This window comes from Mirounga leonina, unplaced genomic scaffold, assembly GCF_011800145.1.
Source record: "Mirounga leonina isolate KUSES-001 unplaced genomic scaffold, KU_Mleo_1.0 Mir_107, whole genome shotgun sequence".
Classification (NCBI taxonomy): domain Eukaryota; kingdom Metazoa; phylum Chordata; class Mammalia; order Carnivora; family Phocidae; genus Mirounga; species Mirounga leonina.
In genome coordinates this window covers 3,390,879-3,415,743 of record NW_023270233.1, presented here as the reverse complement: position 1 = coordinate 3,415,743, position 24,865 = coordinate 3,390,879, and the positions used below count along the sequence as shown (strand labels likewise).

Sequence of the window (24,865 nt, the reverse complement as noted above, 5' to 3'; positions counted from 1 at the left end):
TGGAGGTGAGGGCGGTGGGGGATGGGGTAACTTGGTGACAACATTAAGGAGGGCACATGATGTAATGAGGACTGGGTGTTATATGCAATTGATGCATCACCAAACTTTACCTCTGAAACTAATAATACTTTATATGTTAATTACTTGAATTTAAATAAAATAAAATTAAAAAAATTTGAAAAAAGACTTGCTAATCCCAAAGGCTGCTGACATATTGTTTATGAACAGAGAAAATATCATTATGAAGAAACTGCTTTTTTTTTTTAAAGATTTTATTTATTTATTTGAGAGAGAGAGTCAGAGAGAGAGAGCACAAGAGGGAGGAGCGGGAGAGGGAGAAGCAGACTCCCTGCTGAGCAGGGAGCCCGATGCGGGACTCGATCCAGGGACTCCAGGATCATGACCTGAGCCGAAGGCAGTTGCTTAACCAACTGAGCCACCCAGGCGCCCTAAAGATTTTATTTATTTATTTGACAGAGACACAGCGAGAGAGGGAACACAAGCAGGGGGAGTGGGAGGAGGAGAAGCAGGCTTCCCTCTGAGCTGGGAGCCTGATGCAGGGCTCGATCCCAGGACCCTGGGATCATGACCTGAGCCAAAGGCAGATGCCTAATGACTGAGCCATCCAGGTGCCCCGAAACTACTTTTTATGTTCTAACTGAAACCGATAGATGTTTTGCTTTAGTCAAGTACATTAATATAGCAGTCAACAGAGAATATTTTAAGTAAATTCACATTGAAGACTACGCCTTTCACAGTTTATATATATTTCCTGGCGTGTTTAAAAACTCTTATAAGCTGCAAACATTTATTGAGTCCACCTAGAAAATTAAAAGGGTGAAAATAACCTGAAGTAATTTTATTTGACTGGAAAGAAATTTAACTCTTTTAAAAAGTGTTACCATGCTTATTACTTTAGAGGGCTTTCAGTATAGTGTCTGGGTTCAGACTTTTCATGATCTACCAGTAGATGGGTTAAGGAAAGGGAAATTAGTACTTATTATATGCTATATAGTTTGCATTTATATGTAAGTATAGTTGCTAATTTATGTTCTTTAAGATTTTTGTCAATGTTTTTGAACATGTTTCTTGATGGTATACCGGTTCACCAATATCCCAGTTAGAAAAAAGTTTCTAGATCTTAGCAAACTTCAAGTCAAATTAAATTAAAAATATTAATAATTGATAGAATATTTACTGTGTTCAGAAACTATCCCATAAAGGAGAATTCTAGTGCAACAAAATTATTTGGACATACTCTTGATTTTCATTTTAAAGGGATTATCCTTATCAAAAACCAGTGCATTTCAAACTCAAAGAATTATTAAAATAACTGACCTTTTTGTTAATGCCCAGCCTTCTTGTATCTGTCACTTTGATCATGTATTACATATCAATACAAGTAAAAATTTTCATTAAATTGTATTATAGGTGTTTTTCTACAATAGCATCATATTGACTATCTCATCACATTCTTTTTTTTTCAAAGAGTGTTTATTTTGAAATAGCTACATGGTTTAAGTAATATTGTCTGTGATTATACTGGAAAACATTCCAAAAGAAGTTCATGATCTTTAAGTTCATAGTGCCAGATGAAGTTATCAGTGTAGTAACCCCATTAAAAAAATTCTCACTTTTACTCATTATTTATCTTAATGTTATATTCCTTTGCTTTCATGGTTCCACAGAAATTACTTCCCACCTCTGTATATAACTCAAAGTCAAAATTACATTTTAATTTTTGGAGTAATTGGTCATAGATACTATTATGTCACTCTGGCTTCTGTTCATTTATTCATAAATTTTTATTCTGCTCTTTTTATAGTTCCAGAGTGTTCTACACCAAACTTGATTTATCTTTAATCTATTTTTTTTTTTTCTCTTGGGCACAGGTAAATCACTAGGTCATTTTGCAGGGATGTTCAGTCTGGGATATATTTCAATCATTCGCTTTCGTTTTCTCTGTGTTATAACTTACACAGTTGCATCCCTCTGTAATAAATTCCTCCAATGGGTCAGAAATAATTTTTTTTTCTCAGCAATTACATTTTTATGATTGCAACTGTAGGCAACTGTAGTTTATCACTTTCAAGATCCAGATTTGGCAGTGCAGTGCAGAAAGTCTGTTTATGCAGAATCGCGATGAAAAGAATTTACATCTCTATGTTGTATACTCTCTGAAGGAGATACAAACTGCTAGATCATGCTACAGTCATTACATAACAGAACCGTCTATAATCTTATTTGCCGCAAAATATAATTTTCTATGTGTCAGATTCATGTTGAATGTGAACTAAAAGAATTGACTTACTCAAAATCTTTTTTTTATTATTATGTTATGTTAATCGCCATACATTACATCATTAGTTTTTGATGTAGTGTTCCATGATTCATTGTTTGCGTATAACACCTATTAAGATAAAAACATTAGCAAACTTCTTATAATGTGTTATCTCATATAAAGGTTTCTTGGGGGGCGCCTGGGTGGCTCAGTTGGTTAAGCGACTGCCTTCGGCTCAGGTCATGATCCTGGAGTCCCTGGATCGAGTCCCGCATCGGGCTCCCTGCTCGGCAGGGAGTCTGCTTCTTCCTCTGACCCTCCCGACCCTCCCCCCTCTCATGTGCTCTCTCTCTCAAATAAATAAATCTTAAAAAAAAAAAAATGTTAAAGGTTTCTTGGAACAAAGGTTCAAATGTATTTTATGATGTATATATATATTCCATGTTTTCAAGAGGTAAATATAGAGTTAAATCAATAGTAATAAACATTATTTTTCTGGCTCTTACTCCTAACTCTTGTATGACCTCTTGGCCTTTTCTTGGCTTCTGCTTCCATAGTGTCTCCATCTATTTCTGGGAGTCCCTTGGGGATGGTTTTATATACTCAGTAATACTCATTCTGTCTAGTTTAAGAGTATCTGCCAGCTCTTTTTATCAGTCAGCATAAGCTAGGTTATGCTGTAATAAGACAAATCCCAAATCTCTGAGGCTTAATAAAAGTTCATTTCCTGCTCAAGCTACATGTAGCGTGTGAGTTAGCACGGGATCTCTACTTAGTACCAGCACCCAGGGACCCAGGCTCCATCTCAGTATTTACATCCACTGTTGTAACAGGAGAGAACATGATGAATCATGCAAAGTGTCCTAAAATGTCCACCCAGATGTGATATATGTCAGTTCCTCTATTGCTTTTGTCAAAGCAAGTAATGTGGTTAGTGTGGATACTGAATGTGTGATCCTGCCCTGTACTCAGGAGAATGGGAATACTGTGAAAAGCTCCAGTAACTATTATCTTCCCATTGCCTTCTTTTTAGGGCTTCCTTTTTTGGTGGGCAGCTGACTTATTGATACTCACGGAGTATCAGTTGGCAAGGAGCCTCTGAGGCAATCTAGCATGCAAGTTTTGCCTCTGGGGGTATATGGTGAATTGGTTTTATCACCATCCTCTTGTTAGGGGATTGACTACATACTGAGAGTTAAGCAGTTAGTACCTAAGGTTAAAGGTTCTATCAGGTGCTAAACTAAAGACACACAGAAAGAAGTAGAGACATGGATGGATAAGAGTCCTAGTGGAGCAGTTTTCAAGTTCAGATCCACAAACTCCTGCTGTTGAGGGACAGTAAGGTTACTTATTTACCAGAGTTTTAATGTGTCCTTCCAGTTTCCAAACCACATTCTGTCTCAGAATTATACTCTGGCCTCTATGGGGCCTCACTGTTCCCAGTTCCCTTGAGCACTGGCCACGTAGGCCTGATGCTTGTTTTCCTTATGTAATCTGGTTCCCTGGCCTCCTACCTTCCCTTCTAAAAGTTCTGAAAAGCTCAAAACAAGTGTCTAAAAGTTCGAAAGAACTTCCATTAGTAACAGCAATCCGGGGTTCCTGTAGTTGTCCTCATTACTTATGCTAGAGTGGAGATTTTCCTGCAAAGTCTTTTTTTTTTTTTTTTCCTTCTCATTTCCAGAATTTGGAGTTTCTGAGGTTTGACTCACTTGTGCTTCCAAAACTATCTGTCATGTTTTCCCATTTTCTCTAACTTTGTCTTGATGATCCACTGCCAGTGATGCCCATCATGAGGCCAGGGATGACATGTCAAGGTAGCCATGTCCCAATGCCTCCAAAGCTGCCAGTTCTCAAGGTGGCAGAATGGCACTGGGCTCCTACAAAAGAGGGGATAACGCCTTTCTTCCCAACAGTGCTGTCACGTGGGCTGCAATGAAGTAATGCTTACACCTAGAGTCACACAGAATTCCCCTTTCAGCTCCTTCTCCAGTCTCCTTCCTTTCCTTGTTAGAGTAAAACCCAGTACAAGTGTCTGGATGGTGAATTCTTACTCCTCTAAGCACCATGTTTTTCTTTCTTTCCTGGCTCTTACGCAGAACCTCTCTGCCATACCCTACTCTCAACAGAATTTCTTTCTCTCCTTCAGCCAAGGGGAAAGAAAGCAAAAAAGCAATTAGATATTTAGATGTCCAAAGGGTTCATTTCTCACTGTTCTACAGACAGATCTGATTGACTTTCAGGTAGCTAGGAGAAGACATGCTTTGGCTTCTTAGCCTCCTAGAATATAATTTCCTTTGTTTCTTTCAGAAAAGAATTCAAGTTTCATTTGTGGTGGTTTTCTGTCATTTCATAGGTCATTTTGAATAAGCATGATGCCATTTACTTAGGTTTCCTTGACTTTATCACCAAGCTTCTTTTCAGTAGCCTTGCTGATTATTCTATCAATAGAATTTATGTCAGAATTAATCTTGAAGGTTCCAGGGAAATCTGAAAGATGGGTCTGCACACATATAGTGTTTTTGTAGATACTTTATATGCAAATATTAGAGTTTTGACTATAATCTCAACAAGTAACCTTAAAGGTTTGTAAATAAATGTCTTATTTAAACACAGGTTCAAGGCTTAATAAGTATAAAGATGTTATTTTTATGGTAGGATGAATAAGTAAACTTAATTCTGCCTTAATAATGTTTTAAAGTTAAAGGTGATTCAGTAATAGTTGAATTTATTCTAATAAATTTAATTCTTTAATTTCTGCATTCATTTACTGCCAGAAAACTCCCATGGGAAAGTTGTGACTCTGTAGTTTCCTTGAGAAACAAATAATTGAGAAAAAGGAAGCCACTTTTTAAATTAAAATAAGCATAAGAAAAACTAATAGCTAATTGATTAAAATAGCATGAGTCCAGCAGGATTGTGCATGGCTGAGCATATAAGGGATGCTCCCATCAGCAGAATTTGGTAGCTTTGAGATTAGCTGTGAGCAGATGTCAGTCTCTGCATATTTTCACTCTTCTCACTTGCTTCCTAGACCTTTTATTCTATCAGACTCTGATTTTCATTCTACTCCAACATTGCTGCCATGTTGTTCTTGTTTCTCTTACCACCCCCAATCCATTCCACTTCTGTTAATACTTTATCTTTTGATCACAGCTTATCTTTTCCTCCACAAATTCAGACTGATCCCACAGATATCCACCTCTAACTTAGCTGTGGAATAGGTCTTTTTCTTATAAACTGATTCCATAAGCAGCCAGGTGGTATAGACTGATAAGCCCAGATCTATTTGCCTTTTTAGTGGAACATACTAGATTGATGGGAGCGATTGTGGTTCAGCTGGCTGAAGGGATAGGAGTCCATATCTCCTCAGATGTCATCATTTTCACTGCTTGAAGTGTGATTCTACCCTTCACAGAAGTTCCTGGACTATTTCAGAACACCCAGCTTGTCTCAGGAAATACTGCCACAGCTTGACAGTCCAGGAGTCTAGACTAGTAATTGGCAAACTTTTTCTGTATAGGTCCAGATAGTAAATAGTTTCAGCTTTGACAGCCGTAGGGTCTCTGTTGCAACTCCTCTGCTGTTTGAGTTTGAAAGCAGCCATAGGCAATATGTAAACAAATGGATGTTTACAATAAAACATGGCTGTGTTCCAGTAAAACTTAGAAAACAAACAAGTGGCCAGATTTGGCCCTGGGGACTTAAGTTGCAGGCCCCTCCTCTAGACTGACAATTTTCTCATGGAGATAATCTGTACTTACTGATTAAAGAAGGGTAAGAAATGGGCAGTATCCCATACACAGTTGGGAGCTCCCAGTGAGGAAATTTTGATGGGGGTGATTTGTGGCCAAGCCCTGTACTTGGGGGAAGAGTGCTAACTAGGCAATTCAGAAAATTTCTGTTGCTAGTGAGATCCTGTTAGTCCAGTGGTTTTCAACCCTGGCTGCACATTAAAATCCCCTGGGGAGCTTTTAAAAATCCTGATGCCCAGGCCACACAGGAAACCAATTAAATTAGAATCTTTGGGAGTAGGACCAAGCAGTAATTTTAAAAACTCCCGGGAGATTACAATGTGAGAAATGCTGTGCTGGCCTTAATATCAGCCAGTAGTGAACCTGGTTCTGCGTCTTGGCCCAAGGCTTGCCCTAGTATAGTGCCCCTTCTGTCTTTTATTAATGGGTTCAGTAGTGCTCACCTGGAATAAATTTGTAAGGAATTCCTGGGGGTAATCTACTGCATCAACTCGGTAACATGCTCAGTTATTCCTCCTAGGTCCCATTAAGATTGTTAGTAGCAGCTCTAGGAAAACTACTAGACTTGAGAGGTCTTGGATCCATGTTCTGCAGTTCTCCCTTACTCAGCAGTCCACTATTAGATAGCATTATGGATCCACATATGGACTAGGTTATGGTGGACTCTTTTAAGTTTTTTGAGTATCCATGGCATCCTAGTTTTGGTGGACTATATTTGGGGTGAAATTGCCATGAGGAAAGAGATTCATAATGCACAAGTCTGAAATTGTGGTGTGGTGTCACATCACATGAAAAAGTGTGTATTTATAGTCACCTGCACCATTGCTTCTCAACTTTAGTTATACAAGGGCATCCCTTAAGGAACTTACAAACATCCTGATACCCAGGCCACAGCTAAGGCCAATTAAATCAGAATCCTGAGTAGGACTCTGTTAACAGTATTTTTAAAAAGTCCCCCAGGTGATTGTATTGTATAGCCACTGGTGTAGGACCTTGCTGCCACCTCAGTGCTGTCTATGGACTTGCTGCGTCCGGTTCACTTAGGAACTCCTAAAAAATGCAGACCCTTACACCCTGCCTCCTGAGTCAGAATCTATGGTGTAATAAGATCCAGTGTTGCAGTAAAGTTTGAGAAGGTGGTGTTGGAGACTGTAAATTTTAACTTTTAAATTGCAACATTATGTTGCTAGAGTTGAAAACCACTGCCTTATACCCTTATCTGTCTGCTGCTACAGAGTAAGCAGGAATTTCTCAGCTCTGATACTCATTTGTTGCTCTGCTCTGAAGAGGCTGCCCAGGGGTGATTGTCCTGTTGTGAGGGACCTGTCCACTTTTTTCTGAAGAGGACCTGCCTCTCCCACACTCTGACTAAGCCCATGGTTACTAGGAACCATGACCTGAGAAATGAGAAGATTTTCAAGAGTTAGTGCTTCTCCTTCAGGACGTTTGGAACCAGGACATAGTTTGTTATAATCTAGAAATAATTTTTACCTCTGGAAAAGTTACTTAACTCTGATATAGCTGAATTTGGATATATATAGTATTATAGTACTGAGTGCTCTACAAACTAAGGCTTAACAAATGTGCTTTGTGATTTTCAGATGAGTCCTTTCTTTAAACAATTTTTTTTTAAATTTATTTAAAATCTCTACATCCAACATGGGACTCGAACTCATGACTCTGAAATCAAAAGTCACATGTTCCTCTGACTAAGCCAGCCAGCCACCCCTGAGTTTTTTCTTTTAGGAAACAATTTGCATTCTCAACCCTGATAAAGCAAAATACTGTGTTTCTTCAATTTAGACACATTTTCCACCTCATTTTTTTTTTTTAAGATTTTATTTATTTATTTGAGACAGAGAGAATGAGAGACAGAGAGCATGAGAGGGAGGAGGGTCAGAGGGAGAAGCAGACTCCCTGCCGAGCAGGGAGCCCGATGCGGGACTCGATCCCGGGACTCCAGGATCATGACCTGAGCCGAAGGCAGTTGCTTAACCAACTGAGCCACCCAGGCGCCCCTTTCTACCTCATTTAAAAAAAAATTTTATTGTTATGTTAATCACCATACATTACATCATTAGTTTTAGATGTAGTGTTCCATGATTCATTCTTTGTGCATAACACCCAGTGCTCCATGCAGAACGTGCCCTCCTCAATACCCATCACCAGGCTAACCCATCCTCCCACCCCCCTCCCCTCTAGAACCCTCAGTTTGTTTTTCAGAGTCCATTGTCTCTCATGGTTCGTCTACCCCTCCGATTTCCCCCCCTTCATTCTTCCCCTCCTGCTACCTTCTTTTTTTTTTTTTCTTAACATATATTGCATTATTTGTTTCAGAGGTACAGATCTGAGATTCAACAGTCTTGCACAATTCACAGCGCTTACCAGAGCACATACCCTCCCCAGTGTCTATCACCCAGTCACCCCATCCCTCCCACCCCACCCCCCACTCCAGCAACCCTCAGTTTGTTTCCTGAGATTAAGAATTTCTCGTATCAGTGAGATTATATGATACATGTCTTTCTCTTTTTGACTTATTTCGCTCAGCATAACCGTCCAGTTCCATCCACGTCATTGCAAATTCTACCTCACATTTTTAACATTCTGAAATTAGGGTATATTTTATGACAGAGATGAACATTTAATGTAGTTTTCCTTTTTGATGCTTGTAAGGATTAACAAATTTACTCACAGTCTCTTTTGGTAAATATTCAGTCTTTTTAGATAAAATGATCAGAAATGGTGGGTGGGTGGGGGTGTTGCTTATGTGACCTCATGGGAGTGGGAGATGGACTTAGTACCTATTGCTGCAGAGTGGCTGGTCTGGGTTACCTTATGGACTGGTGATCTTTGAGGGATGGCTGGACTCATGCATAGTTATCTTGTGGGCACCTCTGTGTATTTCCTTTGTAGTCTATAGCTGATGGAATTTCTGGACTACTCTCTCATCTTGGTTAGGATCCATAGTTCTCTCAAGATGCTTGGCCCTTGATGGTGCTTCAGACCCTTAAATCCCAGCTACATCCTCTGTCAGGTGTTTGGCGTTATCCGTCTACTTCTCAGCCTGTTCTGCAGGATTACCTTGCTTCTCACCATGGTGGGCTCAGGGCAGGCCCACCAGTCTTTAGCACAGCCACATTTTGATTGCCCTTTATGGTATCTAGGATGGTATGGGGCTTATCCATGCCTCATGGGAGTCAAGAGTGGCTTAGGAAAGCTAAGCTGCTCTTCCTTCTACTAATAATTACACTGTGATGCCAAGATGATACTTTGGCCACCCCAGAGTTTGTGCAGGGAAACTCATAAAGCAGTTTTCTCCCAGAGTTCTAAAGATAAATGGAACCAACTCTGTTTTCAGTATTTTTCCTCAATCATGCTAACACAGCTCCCCAGTCTGAGTGAACCTCAGACAGGAGAAATAAGGACATGTATCTTACTTGTCTTTCTTTTCTGTTAATGGCTTCCACAACTATTTTTTTTTTAAGACCTCGAGAGAATCAACTTTGAAACTCAAAGCTGATCAATGGTGGAATTGCTGGATTATATGGTAGTTATATTTTTAATTTTTTGAGGAACCTCCATATTGTTTTCCATAGTGGCTGCACCATTTATATTTCCACCAGCAGTGCCCAAGAGTTCCCTTTTTCACATCCTCACCAACACTTACTATTTCCTGTCTTTTTGATAATAGCCATTCTAACAGGTGTGAGGTGACACCTCATTATGGTTTTGATTTGTGTTACTCTGATGATTAGTAATATAGAACACCTTTTCATGTAGCTGTTGGTCATCTGTGTGTCTTTTTTGGAAAAATGTCTGTTTAGGTCCTCTGCCCTTTATAATTGATTTTTTTTTTCTCTTGAGTTGTAGGAGTTATTTATTTATTTTGGGTATTAACCCCTTATCAGATATATGATTTGCAAATATTTTCTCCCATTTGGTAGGTTGTCTTTTCATTTTGTTGATGGTTTCTTTTGCTGTGCATAATCAGTTTTAAACTGAGCATTAACGTTTAAATCAGTTATGGGCTGTAGTCAAACCACATTTGTGTTACTTTAGAATTTTGACCATAGAGCTCTACAAATCTAATCTTTATGGTCTTTCCTATTGTTTGTTGTCTCTTATTCATACATGATTAGCAGGTATATTTCCCCTGGATATCTTCAATAACAAGGAGTTTTGTGTTAGAAGAGACAAGGAGTAAATCTGATGGTCTAGGGTAGATGGGACAAAAGGAATCTGGCAACAGATAGTGGGAGTAAAATGCAACAAAGTTTTATAAGATTGTGTTGGCAAAGCATATGGCATAGTTTATTCAACTTTATGGTGATAGGGTTATAAATGCTTATTAAACAAAGCTGAGACACAGAATTAGGGGTCAAACCCAAACCTCACCATCAGGCCTTAGAAGAAACTGACCCTGAAGTGGAATGCTGGACTGGATGGACCATGTCACATGACTAAACTGCATGTGAAGTCAACCCATTCTTTATTTAGGGCGAGGTTTGGCTTGATTGGATTTTTCACTTATTTTGTTTCCTTTAAGCAGTCAGTGGTTATTGATGGAAAATTGTCTTTTTCCTTTTCCTTGCTTAGCATTTCTTTGAATCAGTACTTCACTATAAACTATTGGTTATTAATTCATCAGAAGGATTAATGCTTGATTTAGGTATAAATAGCAACATGAATATAATTTCTCCTTAGTTTGCTTAATTCAGTATCTTGATAGTTTTTCACCATGATTTTGGAAACATTTGTTTGTAGAGAAGGATACTGTATGATTTACAGTACATTTTTTACTAAAGCCTAAATTTGTCTTTGAATTGTTGCTCTGTATAAAACAAGTATCTTTTCTAAATAATAGTCACATTCAAAGTGGCAAACGCCACATATCCTATGATTACTAGGTTAATGGTTGGGTTTCCTAAAAGTACTACTTCTACAGGTTGGGGTGCCCAAAGCTTAGTCCTGCAACTTCTCTAGCTATATTTTGTTTTTGAGAGCTATCATCTAGTCTTATGATTTAAAAAAATACTGTTCTCAAACATCTTTGAAGTTTTAGTAATACCAGTAAACCATTTATATTTGAATAATTACAATGAAAATGTAAGCTATAAGAAACATACTTCCAGCCCTTATCTTTCTCAACTTCAGAATTGTATACTAGTTTCCAACTTAGCAACTCTAATAGGCAATCTTAACATGCCCAAAGTTCAGCTCTTGATTCTTCTTCCTTCTCATGTGTCCTTAAGTAAATATTACCTGCATGTACCGCTATTCAGGCCATATACCATGGAGTCATCCTTGATCCTCTGTTTCTTTCGTAACCCATATCCAATCTATTAGTAAACCTTGTTGACTCACCACAATTACCAGAATTCTGCCACTTCTCAACAAGTCCAGCAATGCTCCCTGGAACAAGCCAATGTGGTCTCCACTTGGGCTACTGTAATAGCCTCCTAACTGTTTTTCCTTCTTCCATTTCTCATCCATCTTCCTTGGTCTGTGTCTAATCCCCAGTCTATTCTCTAGAGCAGACAGAATGGTCCTTTTAAATTTTAGGTCAGATCTTGTTCCTTTCCTGTTCTAAAATCTTGAATAGCTCCCAATCACAAGAATAGAATTTAGAGTGTTGATGGTTATCTATAAGGCCTGTACAATTTGGTGCCTCAGTGCCAGCCTGACCTCATCTCTGATGCTCTTACCTCACTCAGCTGTAGGTCCTCTGGCCTTTCTGCTGCTCCTGGAACACAGTAATCAAGCTTCTGTTTTGGAGCCTTTGTACTTGCTGTTTCCTATTTGGAATATGTTCTTCCAGATAGTCAAATGTCTTACTCTTCTACTTCCTTGGAGTCCTTTTTACCCGTTCAGGGAGGCCTTCTCTGATACCACATCTAACTAGCCCTTCCTTATCACATATCTGTTCTCTTACCCTTCTTCACTTTCTTCATAGCACATATCAAATATACTCACTATTATGTTACACAATTATGTATGTATTTATTTATTCTCTTTTCTCTTCTCAGTAGGATGAGGCTCACTGACATATCCTCCTGGTTCAGTGCAGGTGCACCAACAATATTTGTTGAGTAAATGAAATGTGGAGTCCAGATTTGTTTTGTTTTGTTTTTGGATGGCAAGTAGTTGAGTAAAACAGGAAGAAACTAGTATTTGATGTTAGTGTTCGCGTGTGGTCTCTTCCTGGTTGTGTTTAAGTTCATATTTTTTCCAGGAATAAGTATACTTCCAGGATTAGAACATTTAGCTACAGCTGTTTGTGTTTGATGTGTAAATCTCTTTGCTTTGTTATGCCATCTGCATGGCCAGAGGGCTGGTAGAATTGGAGAGGGATTGACATGTTTTTGTTATCATCGCTCAATAGCTCCAAGTAATAGCGTGGCTATCAGTATTGTTAATCTAACAAACAAAACCCTAAATTGTATTTTAAAAGATGATGGTTGCTTCATGCTTTTTGTGTCACTAATGGTGATGATTGTTATAGGCTGAATTGTATCCCTCTCAAATTCATACATTGAAGTCCTAGTCCTTAGTACCTCAGGTTGTGACTGTATTTGGAGATAGGGCCTTTAAAGAGCTAATTAAGTTAAAATGAGGTCTTTAGGTGGGCCCTAATCCAGTATGACTGGTGTCCTTGCAAAAGGAGATTAGGACATAGAGAGATACCAGGGATGCCTGCACACAGAGAAAACCATGGCATAGTGAGAAGGTAATGAAAAGAGTGCAGGCCAATGAGAGAGGCCTTAGAAGAAACTGACCCTGTTGACACCTTGATCTTGGACTTTCAGCCTCCAGAACTATGAGAAAATAAGTTTTGTTGTGTAAGCCACCCACTCTATAGTACTTTGTATGACAGACTTGGCGAACTAATAAAAGGATTAAAAAGTGAAAATCAGTGGGGTGCCTGGGTGGCATGGTCGGTTGAGGGACCAACTCTTGGTTTTGGCTCAGGTCGTGATCTCAGGGTCATGTTCCCAGGATCGTGAGATGGAGCCCCCGGAGTCTGCTTAAGACTTTCTCTCCCTCTCCCTCTGTGGTTGTGTGTGTGCACTCTCTCTCTCAAATAAATGAATAAATCTTTAAAAAAAAAGTCATAAAAAAAGTGAAAGTCAGTAATAAAAATCACGTGCCTGTTCTTTTTACTTATAGTTTGAAAATGAACTATGTAAACTGTCTTTTTTCTTCTTTTTGGCCAGAAAAGAAAAGACAATATAAGTATATACTTGATTCTAGATCACTTTGAACTGATCAGACTTCAAATAAAGTATAGGAATGGAGACTTGCTTTTCTATGATAGTAGACATGGGAAATGACAAAATATCCTGCATTAAGGAATTCCTTTTTCTGGAAACTACCATGTGCTATCACTGAAATTAAATTTTAATTTTGGCTTAACTATCAACTCTCTTTGTAACTGAGCAAATCATTCAACATAATGGCTCTTGGCTTAAGGTCTCTAAAATCTAGAGTTTCATTCATCTTTTCATTAACTAAACCACTACTTATTTATTATTGACAGTATGCTAGCTCTGGGGTTTTGGAATGAGTCAGTCATGGTCTCTGCTCTTATCAAGTTCATGGTAAAGCTGGGGAGGTGGTATGTATAACATTACAAAATGTTATAATGAGTGGTGTGAGAGGTACAAATAAGGGGCTGTGAGTGATGGGGTGGGTTGGGGGAATGTTCCAGGCTGAGGATGCCAAACATTTCTTGTTCTGGGCCTAATAAGTAGTTTGTGGGCAAACTCCACAAATGGAAGATGGGAGTGAAATTTAGTCAGAAGTAAGATCATAAATTGCCTTATAAACCATGCTTTAGCCTTTATCCAGGCCATGCTTTAGACTTTATCTTATGGGCAGCTGGGAGCCATTGGAGGGTTTTAAGCTGGTGCAAGTATTTCAGATTTGCACTGTAGAAAGATGGCTCTATGGAAATGTGGGATGCGTGTGGAGACAGTGATGAAGGCCAGAATCGATGCATATACTTTTTGTAATGACAGAGTGAAGGATAGGACTGAAATTGAGGCTCTGCTTCTGTGTCATGAGGATAGCATGGAAGGAGTGTAGGCTAGGGCAGTTATCCAGAGAGCAGCTATGAGAAGCAGTGACCCTGGGCTGAAGAGGAGATGACAGAAACTAAAGCTTTTAAAGAGACATTTTATTTATTTTTATTTTTTATTTTTTTAAAGATTTTTAATTTTTTATTTGACAGAGTACAAGCAGGGGGGAGTGTCAGACAGAGGTAGAGGGAGAGGGAGAAGCAAGCTCCCCGCTGAGCAGGGAGCCTGATGTGGGGCTCGATCCCAGGACCCCAAGACCATGACCCGAGCCAAAGGCAGATGCCTAACTGTCTGAGCCACCCAGGTGCCCCTAAAGAGACATTTTAAAGTACCCAGAGAGGAGGATAAGAGAGAGGGAGTAGCCCAGATGGCCTCTGAATTTCTGCCTCAGTTTAGAGGTGTCAGTCCCTGAGGTAAGATATACAAATGGAGGAGGACTGTTTTTACCCCACAGTCTGCCGAACTTGATTATCTGCTACTCAGACAAAAATAATGTCAATCTCCGCCCCTTTGCACATGGTTCTCTTCACTTGGCTCTCTTTCCCTGCTATCTGTTCTAGTAGAAAACTGTTCTTAAAGACTCTTCTTGGAAGCCCTACTTAATGCTTGTGAATGTTTGCCATCTCTATAGCACTTTCTTTGTATTTCTAAGTCTAAGCAGTTATCATTCTGCTTTTTATTTTTTTAAAATTTTTAATTAACATATAATGTATTATTTGTTTCAGGGGTACAGGTCTGTGATTCATCAGTCTTACACAATTCACAGCGCTCACCATAGTGCATACCCTTCCCAATGTCCATCACCCAGCCAGTCTGCTTTTTATATTGCAGTTAGTTGTGTATCTCTCATCACCATACTGGAGCTTACTCATCTTTATTTTCTAAATGTCCAGGGTATTGTTTTGAACATAACATGTGCTCAATAAGTTTATTGGCCTAAGATGATCTAAAAGAAGATTGTAGTTGGTTTAAGGCGAGTGTTAAATGTCAATTGAGTGGTATACATTTGCTGGATTCAATACTTTAGTCTTCCACAGTACTTTTGTTAACACAACGAAGGTTGTTTTTGGTAGGAAGTAAATAACAGTTGAAATTATCAATACCTTGAAGAGGGGACCTCCCCTTCCCAAGAGTAGATGAATATCTTTTACTTTAAAAGATCGCTGGTTTTACTGTAGACAGCTGTCTATAGACAGTTTTATTTTTCTACCTTTACTTTCTTTCAGAAATCTGAAGTTTTTAGCTAGTTAATATGACTTAAATGTCTTACATTTTATTTCACACATTAAAAATTAACTCAAGGAAGCAAAAGTAGCCCTGAAGTTTCCTGTGAGCTATTGGAGAAGGTTAAAATTCAGTGTTTTAGCTAATCAACAAGAGAAGAGATGGCATTAACATGGCCTTTTTATACTACACTGATAGTAGAATTAAAAGAACAGATTGGGAAAGAACATGATTATAGAATATAAATGTAATAACCCAACTTGGCGTTTAGAGAAGACTTTCTACAAAGCTAGTATTTGAAGTACTAAAGCCATTGTTGTATTAATACAACAAATCCAAGTAAATTAAACCTCGTGCCATATTCTGCAATGCTCCTATTGTGCACTAGTGTTGCTCTATATAATGACAGTTGATGGCTTGGTTCACTAAGCATATCAGTTTAATTATTAGTATCTTTGTAGCATCAGGAGCACCTGAATTAGGAAAGATTAGAAAAGGTTTTTTTTTGTACTATAAATTTTAGTATATAAATATTACACAACATTAAAAATATACCTGGTTTTATGGAATTTAAATGTGAAGAATTAATAAAGCAGGTGATTTCTTCTTTTCATATTATTTGAAGTATCTAATGTAGGACCATTTCAATAGGGAGCTCATTCCTGTATGTACGTGTGAAGGTGTGTCTGTAGCCTAGCTCAGATTTACAGACTAAAGAAAAGTGAGTGAAGCCAGGCTCTTTAAGAGCCTGGAGGAGCCATAAATTTTCTAAATGAGAGGGACTGAGAAAGAGAAAAAGGGGAGGGTTGTGCATGAGTGACAAAAAGAAAGGTTAGCAAGACATAGACTAGGACTTACATTAGAATCATCTTTGCTATAAATTCCAACTAAAGTTTTTGTGTTGCTTATAAAAATAGAACTGATTTTGTACTGAAAAAAAATGAGGGAACAGGAATTATTTTACAGAATAACTGAAAGCTATTTTTTACTGATTGCTGATATTCCTTCAAGAGATGGAAGACTTTTTCAGATAACAAATGCACTCCCAACCTTTGGTGAGAGTCATCTGTTATCTTGAGTCACAGTCACTGAGGGGAGTTGGTTAGATCCTATAGGTAAGTTGGGGTTAAAAAAAAAAAAAAGTTTAGTTTCCTTTTCTTCCCCACAGGATTACCAAGCCATCTTTACTTTCTGAAATAAAGTGAATCATTGAAAGTGTCACTTGACTTTAATCAATATCAAATAACTATATTGGGGTATTTCAGAAGAAGACATAGGTATAAATGATTTATAAATGTGAATAACTTGCAGGTTGCAATTGCATTTATTTTGATGGAGGCACAGTGTTCTTATACAGTGTTCTTTTCACATTTCTTCTTTGGCATTTGTTATAAGGAACAAAGCATTTCTGGAATGCTCATTTTAATTTCAAAGCTCAGGCTATTCTGTGGGAAACATTTGGCGCATGGAGATCTGAACAATAATAGAGGAATGTTCAGTGGGAAGCACCATGAATTGTGGCACTTAAAATACATTCTGAAGGAACATTTAGACAATGATACTTATTCTTCATTTTAAACAAAGATTTTAAACTAGGTGCTATAATTTGTCTTAATCTGAACAAATATCTTTTAACTCTGAATATATAAATTAGACGGACAATAGTGAGATATTTGCCTTTTGGAGTATGTGAAAACCCATGTAATAAGGCAGGCATATTATCATCTTTATTTAATACATAATAATAAAGACACGCGGCTCTATTTGACTGTTTGCAAAACATATAGAAAGTGCTCTGTTAACTGACTTCATCACATTTAGCACAGGGGGCCCCAAGAACAACAGGAGGGTAGCCCAAGAGAACACCTCTGACAAGGATCCCATAACAGATTTTCTGTATCCATGTGGGGAATGGACTAGAAAATGCACATTAAATGTCAACCAATATTTGTGTCATGTTGTGCATTTTACAAGACATTTTACATATTTAACCTTCATACAGCTATAGGATAATATGATTGTTCTTTTCCGAGAGAGGAAACAAAGACTTGCTACAAGGTACTGCACTCTGGGTTGTGAACATGAGAATAAAGAAAATTGGAATAAAGCAAAGGGTCTCTTGGATGGAGGAGGAGAATTTGAAAGGGCAGACAAAAATGATTTTTATGTACATATTTCCCCCATAGCTTGTAAGTTCTTTCTCAGTTCCTAGTTAAAAAACTGGGTCCAGATATACAAATAAACAAATATGTTGTGCTTTATAAGCAATAAACAAGCCAAACCTCTAGGGGCTACAGAGCAGGAAGGGTTATGTATAGTACATTGTCAAGGATGTGGTATATGATTGTTATAAGCCTTGGCTATCTGAGGATATGTAGGATTCTAGCTTTCCACAGGAGTTTCAGGTCTGTCATTTTAAACCCTGGATACAAGTTTTTTTTTTCTTCCTCTACAGTGGGGATCTTCCAGCTTTGCTTATAAAAATGTTAACCATATTTATTATTTGGATTCAAGGTTTAATTAAGAAATGGAAATTTTTTACAATGTAATTTTGTATGAGATTTAGTTTCCAAATACAGATGCTTAATTTCTTTCTTTTTTTTTTTTTTTTTAAAAGGTTTTAATTTATTTGTTTATTTGAGAGAGAGAGAGCGTGAGTGGGGGAAGGAGCAGAGGGAGAGATGGACAAGCAGATTCCGTGCTGAGCGTGGACCCTGACATGGGGCTCAACTTCATGACCCTGAGATTATGACCTGAGCCGAAATCAAGAATGGACGCTCAACTGACTGAGCCACCCAGGCGCCCCAGATGCTTAATTTTGATCCCTAAATAGGTTTTTAGTTTATCATTAGTTTATTCTTTTTTAAAAAAAGATTTTATTTATTTATTTGTCAGAGAGAGAGTGCGCACAAGCAGGGGGAGCGGCAGGCAGAGGAAGACGGAGAGGGACAAGCAGGCTCCCCAAGCAGGGAGCCCAATGTGGGACTCAGTCCCAGGAACTCGGGATCATGACTTGAGCCGAAGGCAGACGCTTAACCGACTGAGCTACCCAGGCGTCCCTCATTAGTTTATTCTTATATTAAACAAATTTACAAAAGGAATAATGCTCATTATTAACGTATTCAGGCAATTCAAAATATAGAGATTAAAAAGTCCCTTTCAGGGGCGCCTGGGTGGCTCAGTCATTAAGCGGCTGCCTCCGGCTCAGGTCATGATCCCAGGGTCCTGGAATCGAGCCCCACATTGGGCTCCCTGCTCGGCGGAGAGCCTGCTTCTCCCTCTCCCTCTGTCTGCCGCTCTGCCTACTTGTGCTCTCTCTCTCTGTTAAATAAATAAATAAAAATCTTAAAAAAAAAAAGTCCCTTTCAACTACCCCATTCGTTAAGCCATTTATATAATAAATATTTATTGGACACCTACTTTGTGCGTTGTTCTGGGTGCTGGAGAGAAAACCACATTTTCTGCTTTCATGGAGTTTATATTTTAGTATTGGGGGCATGAAATAAATGTATAAACAAAAAAATCAGGTTCTGTAAGTGTTTTGAGCAAATATAAAGTGGGGTGAGGGGACATAGTGAGAGAAGGTGGGGATGGGGTAGTCAAGAAAGTCCTCTTGATAGGAGATTTTGAACAAGACCTGTTTCAGAGGCCTGAGGAGTTAGGGGAGAGTGTAGGAGACAGGTAAGAGAGGTTACAAAGGACCAATAGGTAGGTCATAGTAATAATTTGGGTTTTGTCCCTCTGAGGTAACCAGTGTTTTATGTTTTAGTGTGGTTCTGTACCCCCTCCACATTAATAATCTCTATACTCAGCCTAAATAGAATAATACTTACTGACCTAATTATGCTGATTTTGCCTCCCTCTTAATATAGACTGCTGGCTACAATGTGATATAAATAATTAGTATGTATAGATATTTATACATACGTTAAAATATATATAATATATATATACTGCATTGTTTCAATAATAAAACTTGGTAAGTTTCAGCCTCTGTGGCTCTTCTTTCTTCCTGTCCTCCCTTTCTTCCTTCTTACCTCCTTCCTTCTTTCCTTTTTATCTTTAGTTGGAAATTCCATAGTGGCTGATACTATTATTCTTAGTGCCTTGACTTGACTTATGAGGGCATACCAATAGTACTGGGAATAAATCATGTTACTATGAAATACTTCCTTTTGTTCTGGGCTGTGATGTCCCAGGACTATGTTCTCATATGTCTAATGAGTGGCTTGTATTTTTCCAATTTTAGGTTACTACACTTGTAAATTGTCCCCAGAATCCTTCCAACAGGAAAAAAGGACGTTCAAAAAGAGCCAGAGTCCTCCTAGCTTCTGTGGAGGAAGCAACTTGGAATTTATTAGACAAGGGAGAGAAGATTGCCCAGGAAGCCACAGTTTTAAAGGAAGAGCTTACTACTGCACTTGAGGAAGTTCGCAAAGAAAGTGAGTACTCTAATTCTGGTCGGGAGCAAACTGTATGTTCTTAGGGTGTTAGTTATGGAATTAGATTTGGAGGGTTTTGTTTTTGTTGACTTGAGTTTATTAGTCTTTTGTAGAGCTCTGAGGAGCTAGCTGTGGGAGGCAGAGTGGCTCATTAGACAGCTCTAAGGCTCAGAGTACTATTCCTGGTTCTTTCCTTCGGTTGTTCAGTCCCTGCAGGCCCCTTCTTCCCCTCACATGCCATAGTTTATCCATAATAAGCAAAGAGAAGTGTATCCTGTTCTGTCATAGATATAATGAGAAATGACTAATGAAGCTAAAGGTGTATTTTCCCATACATAAATAATCAAGTTCCTTGTTAATAGTTGGAGATAATAAATTACAGACCTGACCACTCAGGAATACATTTATTTTTCGATTTTCTAGAGGTTTAGATTTCCTAAACTTAAAAAGAAATGCTTCGCATAAACTATGTATAACCCATGTTGTTGCTATGTTAATATTATAAAATGAAAGTATACATTTTTGTATTTACTTATGATAATTCAACAGTTTTCTAATGAATGTAAGTCTCATTTGCAGTCTGTTTTTAAAAGAACTGTCCTATTTATGTATCAGCTTGCTTCAAGGAACTATTTTGAGAGGTTAAGAAAACTTTAAATATTCCTCTTTGGTTTTGTGAAAGAGACTTGGGGTATTCAGATATTTCTCTTCCCAACATAACTTCATGAAAATCAGGAAATGTTTGCTAATTAAATAATTAAAATGAATATATTAGCTACAATAAACTTTAGGTCAAATATAGAGGAGTTATTTTTTATATGTGATATATTTCATATATGATTTATATTTTATAGAGACTCTTCAGAAAATATAAAGAAGACATAATGCCCAAGATAATTTCACATGAATTCATCACTCCTCCTTGCTCCCTACCACCTTAGACTCACTCTTTGTCCTGTCCTCTCTGTTCTGGTATCACCAAGTCAGTTTAGACTTCATTCTCATTTCACCCTCTCTTCCAATTAGTCTCTAAGTTTAACAAATTCTGTCTCCTTTTGTCTCTCAGATCTTTCCCTGTTCTCCATTACTAATGTTGCCTCCTGAATTCAGGATTACTGCATTAGCCTTACCTTATACCAGAGCCAAATATACCTTTTAAAGATGAAAATATACTCATTTTACTTCGCTGCTTAAAATCCTTTTTAGTAGTTTTTGAAGGATTAGAGGGACAGTCTTTCTGGATCAAGTTCAGACTTCTAAACCTAGCTCTCTCAGCATTTCATAATTGGGCTTCTGCCATTCCCTCCCTTCTCATTTCCCAATTCTGTCCCCCTCTCAAACTTTCCTCCAAACAAGAACTTGAAGTATCTTGAATGGTCCATGTTGTCTTATGCCTCTGCACTTCTGTTACCAGCTACTCCCTTCACCTGGATTACCCCTCTCATTCAGCCAGTTATTCACTGCAGCAAAGCTTAACCTAGGTCTTTTCCAGGAAGTGTGTACTGACCTCATAGTGCTGATTTAGATGTCCCTCTTCTGTGTCCCCACAGACCCTGAGCATCTCTCTTTCATAGGATTTACTACTTCATACACCAAACATTAATTTACTTGTTCAGTAAGTCTAGACTCTTAATTCCTTGGAAGTGGCAAATACCAGGTCTTATTTGAAGAGCAATACCTGACACATAATAACCACCTGGTAAATGTTAAATAAATTTAAAAACTGGAGCATCATTTTGTCACTGTATATTATAAAATTTTATAATGATTTTATCTTTGCATTTATAACATTATCTCTTATGCTTTCTTTGCTGAGTCTTTTGGTGAGGAATATGAACACTATTCTGGTATTGTTTTTGTCACATAATGTGATCTATTTGACAACATAGTTTTTATAAAACACCTAATAATAAAATATGTAAGACATTGGTCATTCTTAGGGAACAGTAATAGCGTAAGTTGTCATGAAATAGTATGTCTTTAAAAAAAAGTAAGTTAATGGCTTTTGGCTCAATAAAAGAAAATTATTTTAAAGAGAAGGTCTCAAAGAGAAGTACATTTGGATTCTAGGATTATGTAGTATATCCTTCACTGTGTTCTATTATAATGTGTGAAATCATATTATGTGATATATATGGCGTATGCTGTATACACAACAACATTTGGTTAAAAATCACCAAGTGCTTTATACTCTGATTCTTTTTGACAAACTGCCAAATTGAACTCTTGCCACTTGAGTGTGGGAGGAAGGCAGTGAAATGGCAAATGGTTCTGGAATTTGGGGAATGGCCAATGCTTATCCTATGGACAGCAGAGATAGTAACAGTGAGAGCACTGTTCTGAAAAACTTGGAAGGAATTTTAGCTCAGTGGTGGAGCTGAAGTATCAGGAGAATGAATTCTGATTCAAGCAACTCTTTGATACTAGAAACATATTTTAGTTTCCTGCCCTTTTTTTAAGGGCTTTGCCCAGTGGCATACTATAAAGGACGAATGAAGAGCAAATAATAAGTTTAAAGTATTTGGGAAAGTGAAAAAATATTGGAGGTAGAAGATATTTTTGTGTATTTATTGACTTATTTTCAAGAAGAATTTGAGACTAATTTAGAAAATTTCTTCTTCTACGAGAGACTGTAACTTATGTAGCATTACAACAGGATTCTGTTTTATTCTGTTTTACTGACTTTAGTGGCTTTAGTTAGAGACCTGAAGTGATAAATAATGTGGGCATTTGATTACCTAAAGAATTTGCCTATGGAAGATAAGGACATGAATAGTATTAAGGAAAAATGGTGAAAGGAAAGGTCATCTGTGGGTAGAACCGTAGAAATCCAGCAAAGGTGGCCTACATAGTGATGATTTATTTTTCACTCATGATCTTACAGCTTACTCCTATACTTACATCTATACAATGGCCAAGTATTAAACCCAGTATTTTATTTAGTTTTAGAATAGTTACATAACAATCAGCTGGGAATTAGCTGAGAATTGCTTATAATGTTCGGACTACATGTTTTGCCTTTGGTATGTATGCTACCCTCGTATAGACTGTACTGTACCCCTGCAATGTATAGACATTGCTTCTAAGTCACACAGTTGGTTATATTTAAGGTTTTTTAATTGTTTACAGAGAATAAGAAATACAGGAAAGTGCATACATTATTGTGAACAACACAATACAATTTCACATTGTAAACGCACAATGTAACCTTCACTCAGATCAAGAAAGAGAAACTTAGCAGAGGGGCGCCTGGGTGGCTCAGTCGTTAAGCGTCTGCCTTCGGCTCGGGTCATGATCCCAGGGTCCTGGGATTGAGCCCCACCATCGGGCTCCCTGCTCGGCAGGAAGCCTGCTTCTCCCTCTCCCACTCCCCCTGCTTGTGTTCCCTCTCTCGCTGTCTCTCTCTCTATCAAATAAATAAATAAAATCTTTTTTTTTTTTAAATTTTTATTTTATTTATTTTATTTTTTTAAGATTTTATTTATTTATTTGACAGAGACACAGTGAGGGAGGGAACACAAGCAGGGGGAGCGGGAGAGGGAGAAGCAGGCTCCCTGCCGAGCAGGGAGCCCGATGCGGGACTCGATCCAGGGACTCCAGGATCATGACCTGAGCCGAAGGCAGTCGCTTAACCAACTGAGCCACCCAGGCGCCCAATAAATAAAATCTTTAAAAAAAAAAAAAAGAAAAAAAAAGAAAGAGAAACTTAGCAGAATCCTAGAAGCACCCCTTGTGCCTCCAAACAGTCATCACTTCTTTACCTCAATGGTAACAATTATCCTAGGTTATTACATAGGTTAGTTTTTTGCCTCGTTTGAACTTTACATAAGTAGGATCTCTATAGTATATCTCCTGAGTCTGGCTTCTTTTGCTCAACGTTGTGTTTGTGAGATCTCAACATGTAGTAGTTCATTCAATTCATTGATAAATAGATCATAATTTATTTATTCATGTTAGATTGATGGACAGTTGAGTTTTTACAGGTTTTGGCCTTAAGGAACAGTGCGGCTGTGTACATATTTGTGCATTACTTTTGGTGCCTGAATGTAGACTTTCCTGCTGGTTATACTTAGGATGAAATCACTAGGTCATAAGGTCATACATTCAGCTTTAATAGATTTTACCAAACAGTTTTCTGAAGTAGATTTTCTAGTTAACACTCTAATTAGTAATGTATAAGAATTCCAGTTGCTCTGCATTCTTACTAACTTGCTGTTAGCAAGAGTCAGTGTTTTTGATTCAAGTGTATGTAGTAGTTTTCCACTGTAGTTTTAATTTTTATTTCTCTGATGACTTTTTGTGTGTTCTATTTTTTTTTTTTTTTTAATTTATTTGAGACAGAGAGACTGAGAGACAGAGAGCATGAGGGGGAGGAGGGTCAGAGGGAGAAGCAGACTCCCTACCGAGCAGGGAGCCCAATGCGGGACTCGATCCCGGGACTCCAGGATCATGACCTGAGCCGAAGGCAGTCGCTTAACCAACTGAGCCACCCAGGCGCCCTTTTTGTGTGTTCTAGAAATGAGTCTTTTGTTAGTGGTGGATATTAAAAACATCTTCTCTAATTATATTAAACATTTTTGATATTTAGAAGTAATTTTGATAAATTACAGTTAATTATTTTATTCCTTTATGGATAGAGATTTTTCTGTTCTGTTAAAAAAAACTTTGCCTACTGTAAGTCAAGAAGATATTCTCATATGTAATCGTCTATGGGCTTTATTGTTTTGCCATTGCAGTCTATCTGGAAATAAATTTTTATGAATGGTGTGAGTTAGGGGTCATGATTCATTTTCTTTTTCATATGGGAATTCAGTTGATCCAGTATTATGTGGAAGTTTAATTGTTTTAGTATAGCTTTTGAAAAAAATTACTCTTTCTCAATTGAATTTCTTTTGCACCTGTTTCTTTTTTTTTTTTTTTTTTTAAGATTTTATTTATTTATTTGAGAGAGAGAATGAGAGAGAGCACATGAGACAGGGGAGGGTCAGAGGGAGAAGCAGACTCCCCGCCGAGCAGGGAGCCCGATGCGGGACTCGATCCCGGGACTCCAGGATCATGACCTGAGCCGAAGGCAGTCGCTCAACCAAC

At 38.0% G+C, this 24,865-nt stretch overlaps 1 protein-coding gene across 1 annotated transcript in view; it reads left to right on the top strand.

Annotated features, from left to right (window-relative positions):
• LOC118018595 (catenin alpha-3-like) overlaps positions 1-24,865 on the top strand; it is a 1,827,095-nt gene that overhangs the window by 104,759 nt on the left and 1,697,471 nt on the right. Inside the window, exon 4 of the mRNA XM_035017231.1 lies at positions 19,585-19,777. Coding sequence (XP_034873122.1) covers positions 19,585-19,777 — 193 coding nt within the window. The remainder of the gene's footprint in view (positions 1-19,584; positions 19,778-24,865) is intronic.